Genomic DNA, 12923 nt, shown 5'->3' with positions numbered 1-12923 from the left:
CTGCATCGGAGGTCTAATGGAAGTTGTACGAAGAATAACGCTCATCAGACAATAATAATGTATTCATACCGACACTTTCCTGGCCAATCTGCAGGAATAAGTCTGCGAAATGCATGCCGATAAGTGGGTTCCGGCCAAATAGGACAATTCATCGTATTTTTGACTATTTTATTTTTGACGAAGTTAAAAGAGGTATCAACAGATCGTTGAGCAAAAATTGTTTTATTTTTGCTCAACGATCTGTTGATACCTCTTTTAACGCAACAAATTGGTGCACTTAGGTTGGTTATAAAAATGTTAGAGAATACTTTATATTACTACTTTTAAAATATGTTGTTTACATTGTTGATTTTGCATAATTATAATACGTGGATCACGAAATGTCCAACTGCCTATTGTACTGCAATGCTCACCTTTCGACACAGTATTGCCTACATTTAGGCGTATTAATATTTTTTTATTATGCATGCTTCCTAGAAATGGTATACCGTAGTGATGTGCTCTTTGGAGCGCCACTACGACTCCAATCCGACTCCGGCTATTCTTAGTGCGATTCCGACGCCAGCAAATTAGGAACCACTAGTTCCGCGCGGAATCGGAGTCAACTAGAGTCATCCGGAGTCGTCCGGAATCTTCCTAAGTCGTTCGTAGTCGTCAGGAGTCGCCTGGAATTGTTGGGAGTCGAAGTCACTCGGAGTCGTCTAGAATCGATCGGAGTCAACCGATAACGGAGTTTTTCGGAGCCAACAGTAACCCTCCAGTGCAATGGTGCTTGTGATCAGGCATTTCATTTCGTTGTGTTTTTTTTCACTTTACGCGTGCACTCAGTGTTTGTGTCGAAGGCCTACTCCGGATTACTTCGACTCCATAAAAAACCCAGTCGACTTCGAACGACTCCGAACGACTCCGACAACTCCGACGATTCCGAACGACTCCGGATATTTAATATGATGTAGCATATCTGCTAAACAGAACTTATTATAAACCACACTATCAGCTATTGTAACACTTTTCGGAAAGCCAAATCACACTATTACTACACATTCATTATATTACATCAGCAAATCAATCCACACCATAGTAACATACCCAGACCATACCATCCATAGAAAAAATCATTGAGAGACCCCAAGTGCCACAAATCCACTAAACGACCACTAAACGGCTTCTAAACGACTCAAGCACTCTACCTAAACGGAATATAGAAAGACTTCGTTTAGCAGACGGCCAACGACTCATGCATTCTAAAAATAGCAAAAAAGCTGGTGGCGCATCTGTTGGTGGGATACCCCAACCAGCTGAGCTTCATCGCTTGGAGGAGAGCTTTCTCATTTCCTCTGTACTGTTGTATGGTTTTGCATTGAAGTTATGCATCGCTAGAACTAGAACGGCGATACGATTGTTTAAATACTAAACTCCAACCGAAACCACCAGCACTAAAGCAAGTGAGATTTGAGTAATGGTCGTTGGTGTTGATACCCACGTATCTGACCACACGACCAATCATATAGATTTTTGCTCAGAAAGTTAGAAGGCTATATAGGTCATGATAAGATGAAACATGTCGAAACACATTGCAAGAAAAGGATAGCAATAAAATTCTTGAGTTGTAATACGCCATCTATTGAGCAAACAAGTGAAGCGATGGAGTTTTAATTTTTTTTTTCTATGGATATTCAATTTTCCAGTCGTTTAAGCTTAATCTGTGGCGCTTAGGCGCTCAAAAGGAAATGTACATTTCAATCCTTCGTTGGCTTAGAATCCCTAGTACAGTTTTCAGATCGACACTTCAGAAAGGCCTCATTCGTATGACCGCTATGGACCAAGTCTGATGCATCTGCTTTAAATAAAAAAAGGATGTATTTTCTCGTGCAGATAAGAATCCCGCCCCCCCCCCCCCCTCCTCCGCTTAACACTTCAAAACATACCGAAAACTACCGATACAAATTGAAACTCCTACCAAATACAGTGGAGCGCCGTTTATCAGGGCTTCTCGGGACTTCACCTCGCCCGGATATGCGAATAACACGGATAATGAGTCAAATGATATATTTTATCACCGATTCCTGATTGAGTTTTGGAAAATTTTCTTATTTTATGATAAAAATAACCCAGTTTTTATGAATTTCATCTTTTTCCAATGAAAATATTCGAAATTTGCCATGATTTACAGTAGAACGTCGATTATCCGGGGACGGATTAACCGGCGGGCGGCTTAACCGTGCTCATAAATATGACAGCTGTTCATACGTACGGCGAAAGTTTGCAGCGATAGTCAATTGGATAACCAGTTTATTGTGCAGCTCTGTAGTGTCTAGAGGTATTTTCGAAATTCATTTTTGTTCATGAACAGTTGTTAAATCTACAGTTATTGATTTAAGTAATATACTAACGATTAATCGATTGATTCTAGGTGAATTAATAATAAAACTAGTGCATTTCATATGTTTTATTTGGACGTTTGATATTTCTTGGACCATTATCCGTGCAAATCGATTAACCGGAAACCGTCCGGTCCCGAGCTGCCCGGATAATCGACGCTCTACTGTATAGTGTTTTTTTGTTACGACAATGTGGTCTTATAACCACTTTTTCAATTTTTTTTCCTCATAACGCAATGTCAACTTTGTATTGAACTGTCATTTCTCTACAGCACGGATAAACGGAAAATCGGATAAAAGGTACCCGTAAAAACGGCACTCCACTGCAAGGATAATGTATTTAGAAGGTTGATTTTTACCGCTTTTGCTGGGCGACATTGTGGGGGACATCTGTCACTCTCCGCATACAAATTTCATTACCCCGCACCAGCCCTCCCCGATTTTTATACCGGAGCCCCCGGAAGAGATGTGTCAAGTCGAGAAATGTCATTTTGCTCTGAACAACTTCACCTTGTCATTTATAACACCTTGCTCCACTGTACTACCGATAAAATATTGCCGCTCCTACCAAAAATCGCCAACAAATCTGGCCACACTGGCTGTCAGCATCTATCAAAACATAAATAAACTGTCTGTCGTTCCCTCACACCCCATATGTCATTACAGTGAAAATAATTTCGTTTTGCGCACTGCCATCGTGCGGATTATTTTTCCCCGTTTCCCGTGGTGCAAAGTGAGGAAAACTTACCCCAGTCCTTAGCAATGGGTGACGGAGAGTGTTTAAATGGTGCACGATTGAATGGCGGTGCTGCGGATGGCGTGAAAACACCCTTTCTAATTGGCGTTGCTGGTGGAACGGCCAGCGGAAAGGTAGGTGTAACGTGTGAGCGTAGGGTATCGCCCGTGGGATTGCTGCGCAGTCTGCAGTGCGAATCAAAAGTATGGCCCCGGCCTTGAAAACGGTGCCAAATATAGCCGTTCGTCAGCTGCATGCACCATCAATTGATAAAACATACACTGACCGTCCAACACGCAATCTGCTCCGTTTTACCCTGTTCCCGCAGTCGACCGTATGCAAACGCATCATGGAACAACTAGGCCAAGCTGATATGGACCATACCCAGCGCCAAGTGAGCAAACAAAGCGTCCCACTCATTTACGTAATCAGTGATCACTTACACAGCACCCCAACATGCATTTGTTTTCATTCCAATCGGTGCACAGGTCGTCACTATCAGCCAGGATAGTTTCTATCGCGAGCTGTCGGATTCGGAAAAGGCGCGCGCCGAACGGGGTCTTTTTAACTTTGACCATCCGAGCGCGTTCAACGAGGATTTGATGTTGCAAACGCTGCAGGACATTCTGCACGGCAAAAAGGTGGAGATTAGCGAGTATGACTACCGCCGGAATGCCGTCTGTCCGGAAAAGAAAATCACCATCTACCCGGCTGACGTGGTACTGTTCGAGGGCATACTGGTGTTCTACTTTCCCGCCATTCGAGATCTCTTTCACATGAAGCTATTTGTCGATACCGATTCGGACACCCGGCTGGCCCGAAGAGGTAATGATGACCCGTACAGCCCCGTTTATTTGGTGTGCTGCGTCATGTGATATTGCTTCTAAACTATGTTTGTGTTCCAGTTCCACGTGACATTAACGAACGAGGACGAGACTTGGATCAGGTGCTGAATGCGTACATGAATTTCGTAAAGCCAGCATTCGAAGAGTTTTGCTCACCGGTATGATCATCAATTAACATTCATTGTTTTAAAACACTACATTACTGTTTAATACATCATTACTGATTCGTCCATTTCAGACTAAAAAGTTTGCTGACGTTGTCATACCACGAGGAGCTGACAATACAGGTAAATTGAATTTCAATCTATCCGGACCTATAACTAATTATTGTTTATCACTATGATCAAACTAGGTGCATTTTTATATATCATTCTATCACAATTTGAATGATTCATTTTTTAATACTAAATCAATCAACAAATTTATCTTTGTATTATTCAGGAATACATAATTCCATTGATTGCAAAACATCAGTAAAAGTATTCTTTGAAAATTATTATTGTTTTTATTACTTTTTTACTTAGTTGCTCTTTTTCCTGCGATAACTTCGCAATAAAGAATAAATTTTGCTTTCACTTTACTCGTATTATTCGCTATCTTAACACGTGAACTTTATGATATTGTTTAAATTTTCCATTCGACTATTAAATTTAAAACGCTTTTTGTCAAGCGATGTACCATATTGAGTTTTTGTGTTATTGTTATTCCTTAGGGCTCAGTTGAATAACTTGTATTGTGCAAAATAAATCATATATTCTTGACTTTTATTTCGAACCCTGAAGTTCATGCGCCGTGGCCGGTCTTTCATTCCGTGCGATCAATTAAATAGTTTGCGCCAAATAACACATCGGGGTAGCGAATGGTTTCTACTGGACGTTTCTCTTATTTTTCTTGCTCATCTTTTTCTAACATTTTACAGTTGCGATCGATCTGATAGTGCATCACATTAATGAGATCTTGCATCCGAGTGGCGGACTCAACCAGAACGGGCATTAAATCGCGTGGGGTCGTGTGTTGGTCATATTGGTCCTCTGCAATAGAAATAAGCTCTGCAGCGATCATCATACAACCACAGTAGGACTTATGTGTCATTGGTGTCACGTATAAAACGTTGTCAGAGGATAAGAGCAAATGATCATACAAACATGCACACAATTGAAAAACAAACAAACAAACAAACAAAACAGTGCGCCTCACCTCACGCATCCAATGTTATTTCTGCCGAAGTTGCACACTCGGTCCTACTTATTAGAGAAGATATATAGGCGTAACGGCAAAACACCTCAGCAAAAACGCATGCCAAATTTAATGTTCCAGGCTAACATACTGCATGACAGCTATTTTTATACCGTTTTTCACTGGGAATTTGATACCTTAACCATAATCATAGTAATAGACCATAACAATTACTTACTAAAGTACATCCCTAAAACTTTACGGTAAACCATTACATAGACTGATCAAAACAAATGAATAAGCTTCTGGTTTATTTATTTTTGCATTTTTTTCCTTTTGCTTACTTTGTTACAATATTAACGTTTTCGCAAGCCAACTGATTAACTAATTTAACAACCATAGTAACGAATCGTCATTCTTTAAAAGTAGTAGCAGTGTACACATTTTATCTTTAATTTGCAGCTGTGCAATCAATCATGTTGTATTGTTCTACCATACTGCACCTGTTAAAACATTGGCCTTTATAAGGCCATCCGCCCCGTGTGCCACAAATTCCTACGCTTGCATTTATGCATTTCAATATGTAGATCCTGTTGAATGCATTTGTATTAGCCATTCCTTCCGTTCTTAAATTCATTATTCTTTTGGATTTGGAAATATCCCCCGCCAAACACATTCCTTTTTTGCAGTTATCAGTTTGCGCCACTGCCGGTCTGTTAAAATCTATTCTTGAATATCGAGCTAAAACTTTATCTTATCCTACTAATCAGTGAGTTGTTGTCAAGTAGCATAATAAGTAACCAAGTTGGTAAAGGTAGCCTCAATTGAAGGTCTCACTAGACTGGACTATCGTTATGACAGCAAGACACTCCGGTTTATCTTCGGTCCCAAACGTCATCGTTGAACACGGAAAGTGTGTAAATGGCTAGCGTTTAAGAAAAACAAAACAGGAAAACGAACAAGTATAACAGATAATCGAAGCGAATGGTGATTATACAACCGTTAAGACCAATAACGAATAATCCGATAAGGCATGATTTGTGTATGGCACAATAAAGAGGACATTTTTCGAACACACATACATCGGTACGACTTATTTCATTTTGTTTTCGTGTTTATCATACTGTATATCATTTTGTTGGGTATACGCTCGGTTATGTGGTTCCACCCTACAAGCCCCATCGCTGGTTCGAATTACGTCCACTGTCCCGTACTCTTCAGTTTCCTTTTTTTTTCGACGGATGATGCACTATCAGTTCGGTGACTTGTATTGCCTTAAATTTTGTGTAATCTTTGCTTATAAAAGCCAATTCTTTCACATTCTGAAGCAAAAAACTCGATTCCATGTACAAATTGTATCCCAAACCAATACTTGTTCATTTAATTGCACTAACAAATTCTTCTAATTGTTCTCCTCATTCCAGTGGCAATTGATCTGATCGTGCAACACATTCGCGAGTTTCTGAACAATCGCACCCGCAGCGATCATAGCCCGCATCTGGCCACTTGCGGTACCAGTGCCCTGAATCTAGCTAATGGTAGAGGTAAGCCATCCTTTAACGATACCGATCCGCACTATCGGCCACACTGAGAAGTAACAGTGCCGGACTGCCGACCGTTGACCGTTCGGGAAACACTCTTCTTGCTAGCCCTTATCCCAAAATTTTAAACCAAATCAAACCATGAAAGCATACCTGCCTGTGACATCTATGTCCTTTCACCTATATGACATTCGTGTGTCGTAGTCCTATACCAAAAAAAATACATACACACACGAACACAAAAACAAAACAATTTATTTTTCACAAAAAAGTGTAGTAATAAGCATTGTAATAGCTGATCGTATTCTGACTACCAATAGTGTCTAACTCTAGTTCACACCTCGTTGCGTTACAAATGCATAAAGAGCACACAAATCGCTTCTGACGATCAGATTGCGTTAGAAGAAGAAACACCGATTGGCGTTACACCAAACTGACCATACACAAGCGTTATTTGTCAAAAGTAGTTTCTTCGTAACGTTTTTTCGCTAACCATTTTTTTTTTAAATTAAACCTATTGCATACAAGCAAACTAATGCATATCAATTATTTGAAAAAAAAACATAAATGCACCTCGAGAATTTTTTTGTTATTCAAACCCTTTACTTCTTACATACACACTAACCCAAACAATTATTCAATCTGCCATTAACCTTATCCTAAGTCGCTAAGGAATTTCTTCAATATGCAATGTTCAATATTGGTTGTTTGTATGCGCAATGCAAATCTTAAATCGTCTCGATAGCTAGTGTAGCAAGCTATTCCAAGCAATATGTAGTGCAGATCGTCATTTTATCTTCTAAAAGCTTGTTTCATCGCTTGCAGGTAGCAAGGTTGTGTTAACAGTGACCTACAAATAAAGCATACCATATAGCTTGTAGTCGATATATCTGAATTTATGAATAAGCCCGATAAACCACACTTCCTTGCAAACAAAATGAAGCATACTGTTACCATTCGGATAGTGCTTAAACATAAGCAATAATGCAGCGTACATCAGCAATGCATAACATAAACATGTAAGAATGGTTAGTCGTGTAGATTGGTACCTTTAATTCAGCAAATGAGCACGAAACAACCACTAATTTCACTGTACGCCAATGTGCATTTGCCATTCATAGGCTTTCTCCATGTTTGGTGTTTATTTTGTGTCTTTTTATCTTTAGTAGCCATTTTCTCCCACTAATATTAGGTTAAATGCTTGATTATTGTTGTTTGTTGTGTTTTTATACAATGTTGTAACATGATGTTATCTTTTGTTGTCTTTTATGGTCTAAATTGCATTTTCAATTATATTCTTTTGTATTTTGTACATTATTAACTCTGTTTCGTTTCCTCTCTTTATACCGTGTCTGATATTTCTAGTACGTTACTTCGTGTTCCACTAGAACCTATATACATAGTATAGATGAAAACTGAAGCTAACATCCAAATTTGCAATAAAAACCATTTCTACGAGTCACAGGACCTTAAACAGACGCTACAGATATAAGAAAAAACAAAACAGAGTAGACTTTTGAAGGCCCTCTATTTGAAATAATGTTGTGGACAAAACATGTTTGGGTTTTTTAATATGTAACCCTATACGATTTGGATACAGCAGCATGAACACCAAAAGCAATCCCAGTTCTATTACTCACATTATATGACTAATCGGTTGTAGCACACACAAATAGATCTTCTAGTGAACGTTCTTGACTGGACTTTATGTGTCGAACTATGAGTGAAATATAGGTATATATATATTTATGTTGACAATTGAAAGCTTCTTACTCAAACTCACTGTGTTGTTACCACCTGTGCAAGCACAAATCAATCTTCAATTCTATTTGGTTGTTTATATTGTTTTATTACTGTTAGTCAGCGTTAGTTAGCTCTTCAAAGTGCCATCGTTAATAGTTTTTAATTTCTTGTTATATGTACCACATCACTGTACTGTTTTACTAGTTACTAGCGTGGAAAAGGTACCTAATGACATGCTGACACCAAAATTGAAACAGATTCAAACATATTGAAATAATAAAAAAGTAATACAGCAACCCCAGTTGCCTGGCTGTGCGTGTCTTTGAATGTAATGAAAATACTTCAAATGTGTTGTCCCTGGTGGACCGTTTCAACTCCTTTATGTTTCACATCTAAAGCAGACCTGTTTCAAAATCGAAATTCAATTAAACACGCTCCTACCATGTTCATGTTCATCACTAAAGTCCTAGAAAATTGTACGTAAATTGTCAAACCTTTTAATTGTGGAACCGATCCTCGGATTATAATTATTTCAATTTTTTCCTTGTTTGTACTTGTTGCTTTGTATTATCCGCAGCTCAAGCTAGTACGCACTCCATATCTCCTTCCATGATCAGTAGCCAGCTCTACGCGGTGTTGTACGAGTACAGTTGAATCGTTCGTGAGCTAATACTTTGTGCAGAGCAAAGGGAAGATCATTAAACAGTTTATTCGTAGCTTGCGATCAAAAACCAGTTTGTGAGAACAGCGTGCTCAAAATTACCCATTCTTTTCAACATAATATGTAAAGCAAGGTCCCACAAACACTAACGTGGAAAGGAGCAACTGAAGCCACCGGTGTGTCGAAATTTAGCAAATAATAGTGGGTTCTAGTAGAGAGTCCCTTAAGGTCGAACAATAATCTTTGAAGAGCAATACATTATTTATCGTTAGGATAAAATGTACGTAAGGTAGGTCAATCTGTCGTCTTGTGACATGTGCTTCGAAACAGAGAATGTGTATGCTATTGGACATTGACACGTCCTCGAGCGACTTTAAGCTACCAGCTATATTGGGAAGGTAACCAACCATGCGAGAAAGTTAATATTATAGAGAAGAACCGAAAACAAAACAAAAACAACAATTTTATAATCCCTGTGTGATATCGTACAAACTTGGATAATGATATTGGTGGAAGGTAAAAAACAACAAACATATTTAATGTTTTATTTAATAAATGCTGCAACCTCAGGACGCAGATTGTTGGTCGGCGATCCACATTACAGCGCATTGACGCTACTAAAAACACGCATATGACATAAAAGATAAATGTACAACCGTCAACCTTTGCTGAAATCTTTGAACTTTATGTACAATAGGATAAAACACCACCAAATATTATGATTTATTTTATATCTACAATTTGAAAATAAAGCTGTTTAGACCAATGATAACATTTGACGTTTATAAATCTTTTGTAGTTTGTTGATGACAAATTTTGTTGCAGTTTTTTTTCAAGTCAACTTCAAAACATATGCTATTAACCGTTAGAGAGAAAAGGCGCTTAGAATGATCCCTTTTCCATAAACAATACTCGCTAGGTGAAATTTTCGTTTGATAGTTTTCATAGAAGGAGTTTTCTTTTGATATATCACCTGATCTTTATTACCTTTTTTTCGTGTTCACCTGAAGTCAAAAATAATAGATTATCTTTGAATTATGGGCTCATTACGATAAATCAGATTGTCTAACTATCGTCAGCATACATTTTGTTGTAAATTGACTTATTTATGTATAGATTTTTTTTCTCTATTTTATTTCTGTTTTGTTTTATTTAGTTAGAGTTAGAGTTAGTTAGGTATTTAGAGTTAGCTGTTTGTTTTTTAGTGAAATGAACAAATCCTAGTGAATTTACTTACAAGAACATTCATTAAAAACAAAAACAATTCGGAGAGAAAAACTAACTCTGACCTATTGTAAGTTAACCCTTATCCTTTACTATTTATCTTACTCATTTGTTACCATTTTGCTAAGTCAATACTAAACTGTAAGCAAAAGAAACATAAAAAACTTTAATTTTATGCCAGTGACTAATTACCCGGCGCCTTTAGTGTGTACCGCACTGTAAAAGCTTAGCTCAAAAATTTATCTTGATAAAATGGGACCCGATGTATCGTAATAGTCTACTTTATTTATTTTTTGTAAACAGCAAGTAATAAGTTTATCTTAGTTTAAAGTTACAGTATTATAAAATTTAAATATTTGCTCATAGTAAATTATTAACCGATTCCAAACGGCAGCCTCTACTGTTGATTTTCACCTGTCCACACCAACACTATCATGCTGCGCCTACACATACCTGCAGTTTCTAGCAGCACACGGTGGCTGCATTAGCAAGGGCTCATTTGTTTGGCCCCGTGTAGTCCCTTGCAGTGTGTTGCGCCGTTGACTGTGCGTGTAACGGAGCTGCCCGTCGTGTCATTGTGTGTTTCATTCTGAATCATTCGTTGTGCGTTGTGATTTGTGCTAAAACTTCCCATTCGTCAACCACCGATCCCCCAAAACGGGTAGAATTCAACCTGCGTGTGAGGTTTCGTAGCAGCGGCGCAAACAGCACAATCCCACAAGGGTGCGTGAGAGCCAACCAGCTAACACACCAACACACCGGCGGGATCCATTAGCCGTGTGCCGTCACGCCGTGCGTCGTTTCTCCCGTGTGTCTCGCCGTCCGGTTGTCATGGTGTTCAAACGCCAAAGCGTGTCTCGTGTCGTTGTGTAGGCATGGGCTTTCCGCAAACCGCGATGCGTACGCGAACGACGGCCGCCAGTTGAGTTCGAAGTTTGGTCGCGTACGGACGGGTCCCACACTGACGGCGGTCCGGACCAGTGGCCCTTTTTTTAAATCATAAAGCGACCGGTCTGCGTGGCTCGGGAAAATCGGTGGCAGCCCAACTCTCCCACACATTTGTTTTACCATCACAGCTGCACACAACGCGAACACGTGTGCAAAGTGGCCAGTTTGTGAAATGTGGCGCTTACCTCTAGAGGGACGTTTAATGTTTTGAAATCGAATCGTGCTGCGTTTAATGTGTAATTGTTGTGTCTGTCCCTGAGAGCATAAGAGCGTGCGGTAAAATGCGTGATCAGTGTTTACGCCCCCCATCTTTATGCGCGTTGAGATAAAACGAAAAAGCTAGCGCTATAGATCCGCACAGGGGGACTTGCTTGTCTCCCCAGTTCTTTGCGTTTGTGTGTTACGTACGTCTGTGGCTATGTGTGTGTAAGTGGATATGTATTTAGAAGGGCAGAAAAGTGTTCCACCAGAGAAGATGACAAATTTTGCATTTAAAAAAGAAAATCATTAATCGAAGCTGCTTACCCCATTTCCTTTCTGTTGGGCGGGTTTTTGGCGAGATTTAGCGAGAACACGGGTGAAATTTTACTTCCCCCGCTTCCCGCCCCTTTTCCCGGGATTGCGACGAGAGAGTAGAAAGGAAACATCGAGCATGCGATCGTGCTGTGGCGGGAAGAAAAGCGACAACGAGCAGCATCAACGGCGAGGGTAGCTCCAAACGCCCCAATCGCGTCATCAAACGGTAGTGAAACGGTGCTCTGTGCGTGTATGTGTGTTTGTGTGTGTGTGTGCGCAGTTTTTTTTTTATTGCGTTATCTCCTCCACCCTGCGTTGTTTTGCTTTGCACTTGTATTGTGCCGGCGGAAAATTGTGAATGTGAATGCGAAGAAGAGCTTGCAAGAGATAGTGATAGTGCGGTGCGGCGGATGTGAAGCAAAAAAATATATATATTGGGAGAAAATCTAACAGGCAGGTGTGTGTGTGTGTGTTCACGAGATAGTCGGCGCACGAGTCGAGAAAGTGCATTGGCGGTGCATACACCGTTCGAAAAGGGAAGGAAAGAAATCTAGACGCAAGCTACGAACCCCCCAGCGCAAGATGAGGATCCGCAGTTTGGTGCTGGCCCCGGTCACCACCCTTGGGGTGTTTGTTATTGGTAAGTGTTTGAGCTTTTCTGTTACTGGCTACAGCTTTTCTTACCCCTTTGGCAGCAGCTTCGTGTAAAGATAGTTTGTTGTTGGAAAGCTCCAACATGATAATAAATCACACCTCCATTCGAACACCAGGGTGCAAGGCCTATTTGCATTTCTCTTCAACCAGTTTCAGTTCTACTCTCAATTTAAAAAAAAACATCGTAGATGCGAGCACCACTTAGGGATAGCGCGGACAAAAACACAAACACCGCGCCACCTTCGAGCTGGTTTTGGGCGGGTGGGTAGTGGGAGCTGTGTGTTGCAATGTGAGCGTCATCGTTGTCTAGCCCGCGTGTGCTATAGGTACCGTGCCCTGTGCATGAGTCATGCGTTGGAATTTTAACACCGTCAGCGCCATTACTACCACAGCGACAGCCGCTGATGGGGTGGTTTTAATGCCATCGGTACCCACCGCCGCAGCGACAGTCACGACGCTCCACGTTCATCGTTACGATCTTTGCTATCTCTTCCACGG

The 12923-nt window shown here is 40.2% G+C and overlaps 2 protein-coding genes across 6 annotated transcripts in view; both read left to right on the top strand.

Moving 5' to 3' along the window:
- Window positions 1–3005: 3005 nt before the first annotated feature.
- Window positions 3006–9855, top strand: LOC1271608 (uridine-cytidine kinase). Of its 3 annotated transcripts, none has more exons than XM_061649205.1 (7): window positions 3006–3251; window positions 3446–3511; window positions 3606–3942; window positions 4023–4120; window positions 4201–4249; window positions 6563–6682; window positions 8045–9855. In XM_061649205.1, the coding sequence occupies exons 1-7, from the start codon at window positions 3144–3146 to the stop codon at window positions 8065–8067; spliced, it is 801 nt and encodes a 266-aa protein (XP_061505189.1). In that variant the 5' UTR covers window positions 3006–3143; the 3' UTR covers window positions 8068–9855. The 3 variants fall into 3 exon arrangements, with proteins under 3 accessions (XP_061505189.1, XP_003436642.2, XP_003436643.1); XM_003436594.2 differs by having other exon boundaries at window positions 3011–3251; window positions 9000–9855; XM_003436595.2 differs by lacking the exons at window positions 6563–6682; window positions 8045–9855 and adding an exon at window positions 4882–6219 and having other exon boundaries at window positions 3011–3251.
- An 846-nt stretch (window positions 9856–10701) lies between these two features.
- Window positions 10702–12923, top strand: part of LOC1271607 (protein crumbs) — a 31880-nt gene continuing 29658 nt past the window's right edge. For all 3 annotated transcript variants that reach the window (XM_061649204.1, XM_061649202.1, XM_061649203.1), the window contains exon 1: window positions 10702–12411. In XM_061649204.1, the coding sequence (XP_061505188.1) occupies window positions 12354–12411 (58 nt within the window). In that variant the 5' untranslated portion in view covers window positions 10702–12353. The remainder of the gene's footprint in view (window positions 12412–12923) is intronic.

This window comes from Anopheles gambiae, chromosome 2 (genome assembly GCF_943734735.2).
Source record: "Anopheles gambiae chromosome 2, idAnoGambNW_F1_1, whole genome shotgun sequence".
Taxonomy (NCBI): domain Eukaryota; kingdom Metazoa; phylum Arthropoda; class Insecta; order Diptera; family Culicidae; genus Anopheles; species Anopheles gambiae.
The sequence above is the reverse complement of the archived record's forward strand: the minus strand, read 5'-3'. Positions and strand labels throughout refer to the sequence as shown.

Bases quoted from the DNA above. Each gene is read 5' to 3' on its own strand.
- LOC1271608 (XM_003436594.2), top strand. From the start codon at position 3,144: ATGGGTGACGGAGAGTGTTTAAATGGTGCACGATTGAATGGCGGTGCT. The intron at 3,512-3,605 runs GTGAGCAAACAA...ATCGGTGCACAG, and splicing joins TGGACCATACCCAGCGCCAA to GTCGTCACTATCAGCCAGGA. The intron at 4,250-6,562 runs GTAAATTGAATT...TCCTCATTCCAG, and splicing joins ACGAGGAGCTGACAATACAG to TGGCAATTGATCTGATCGTG.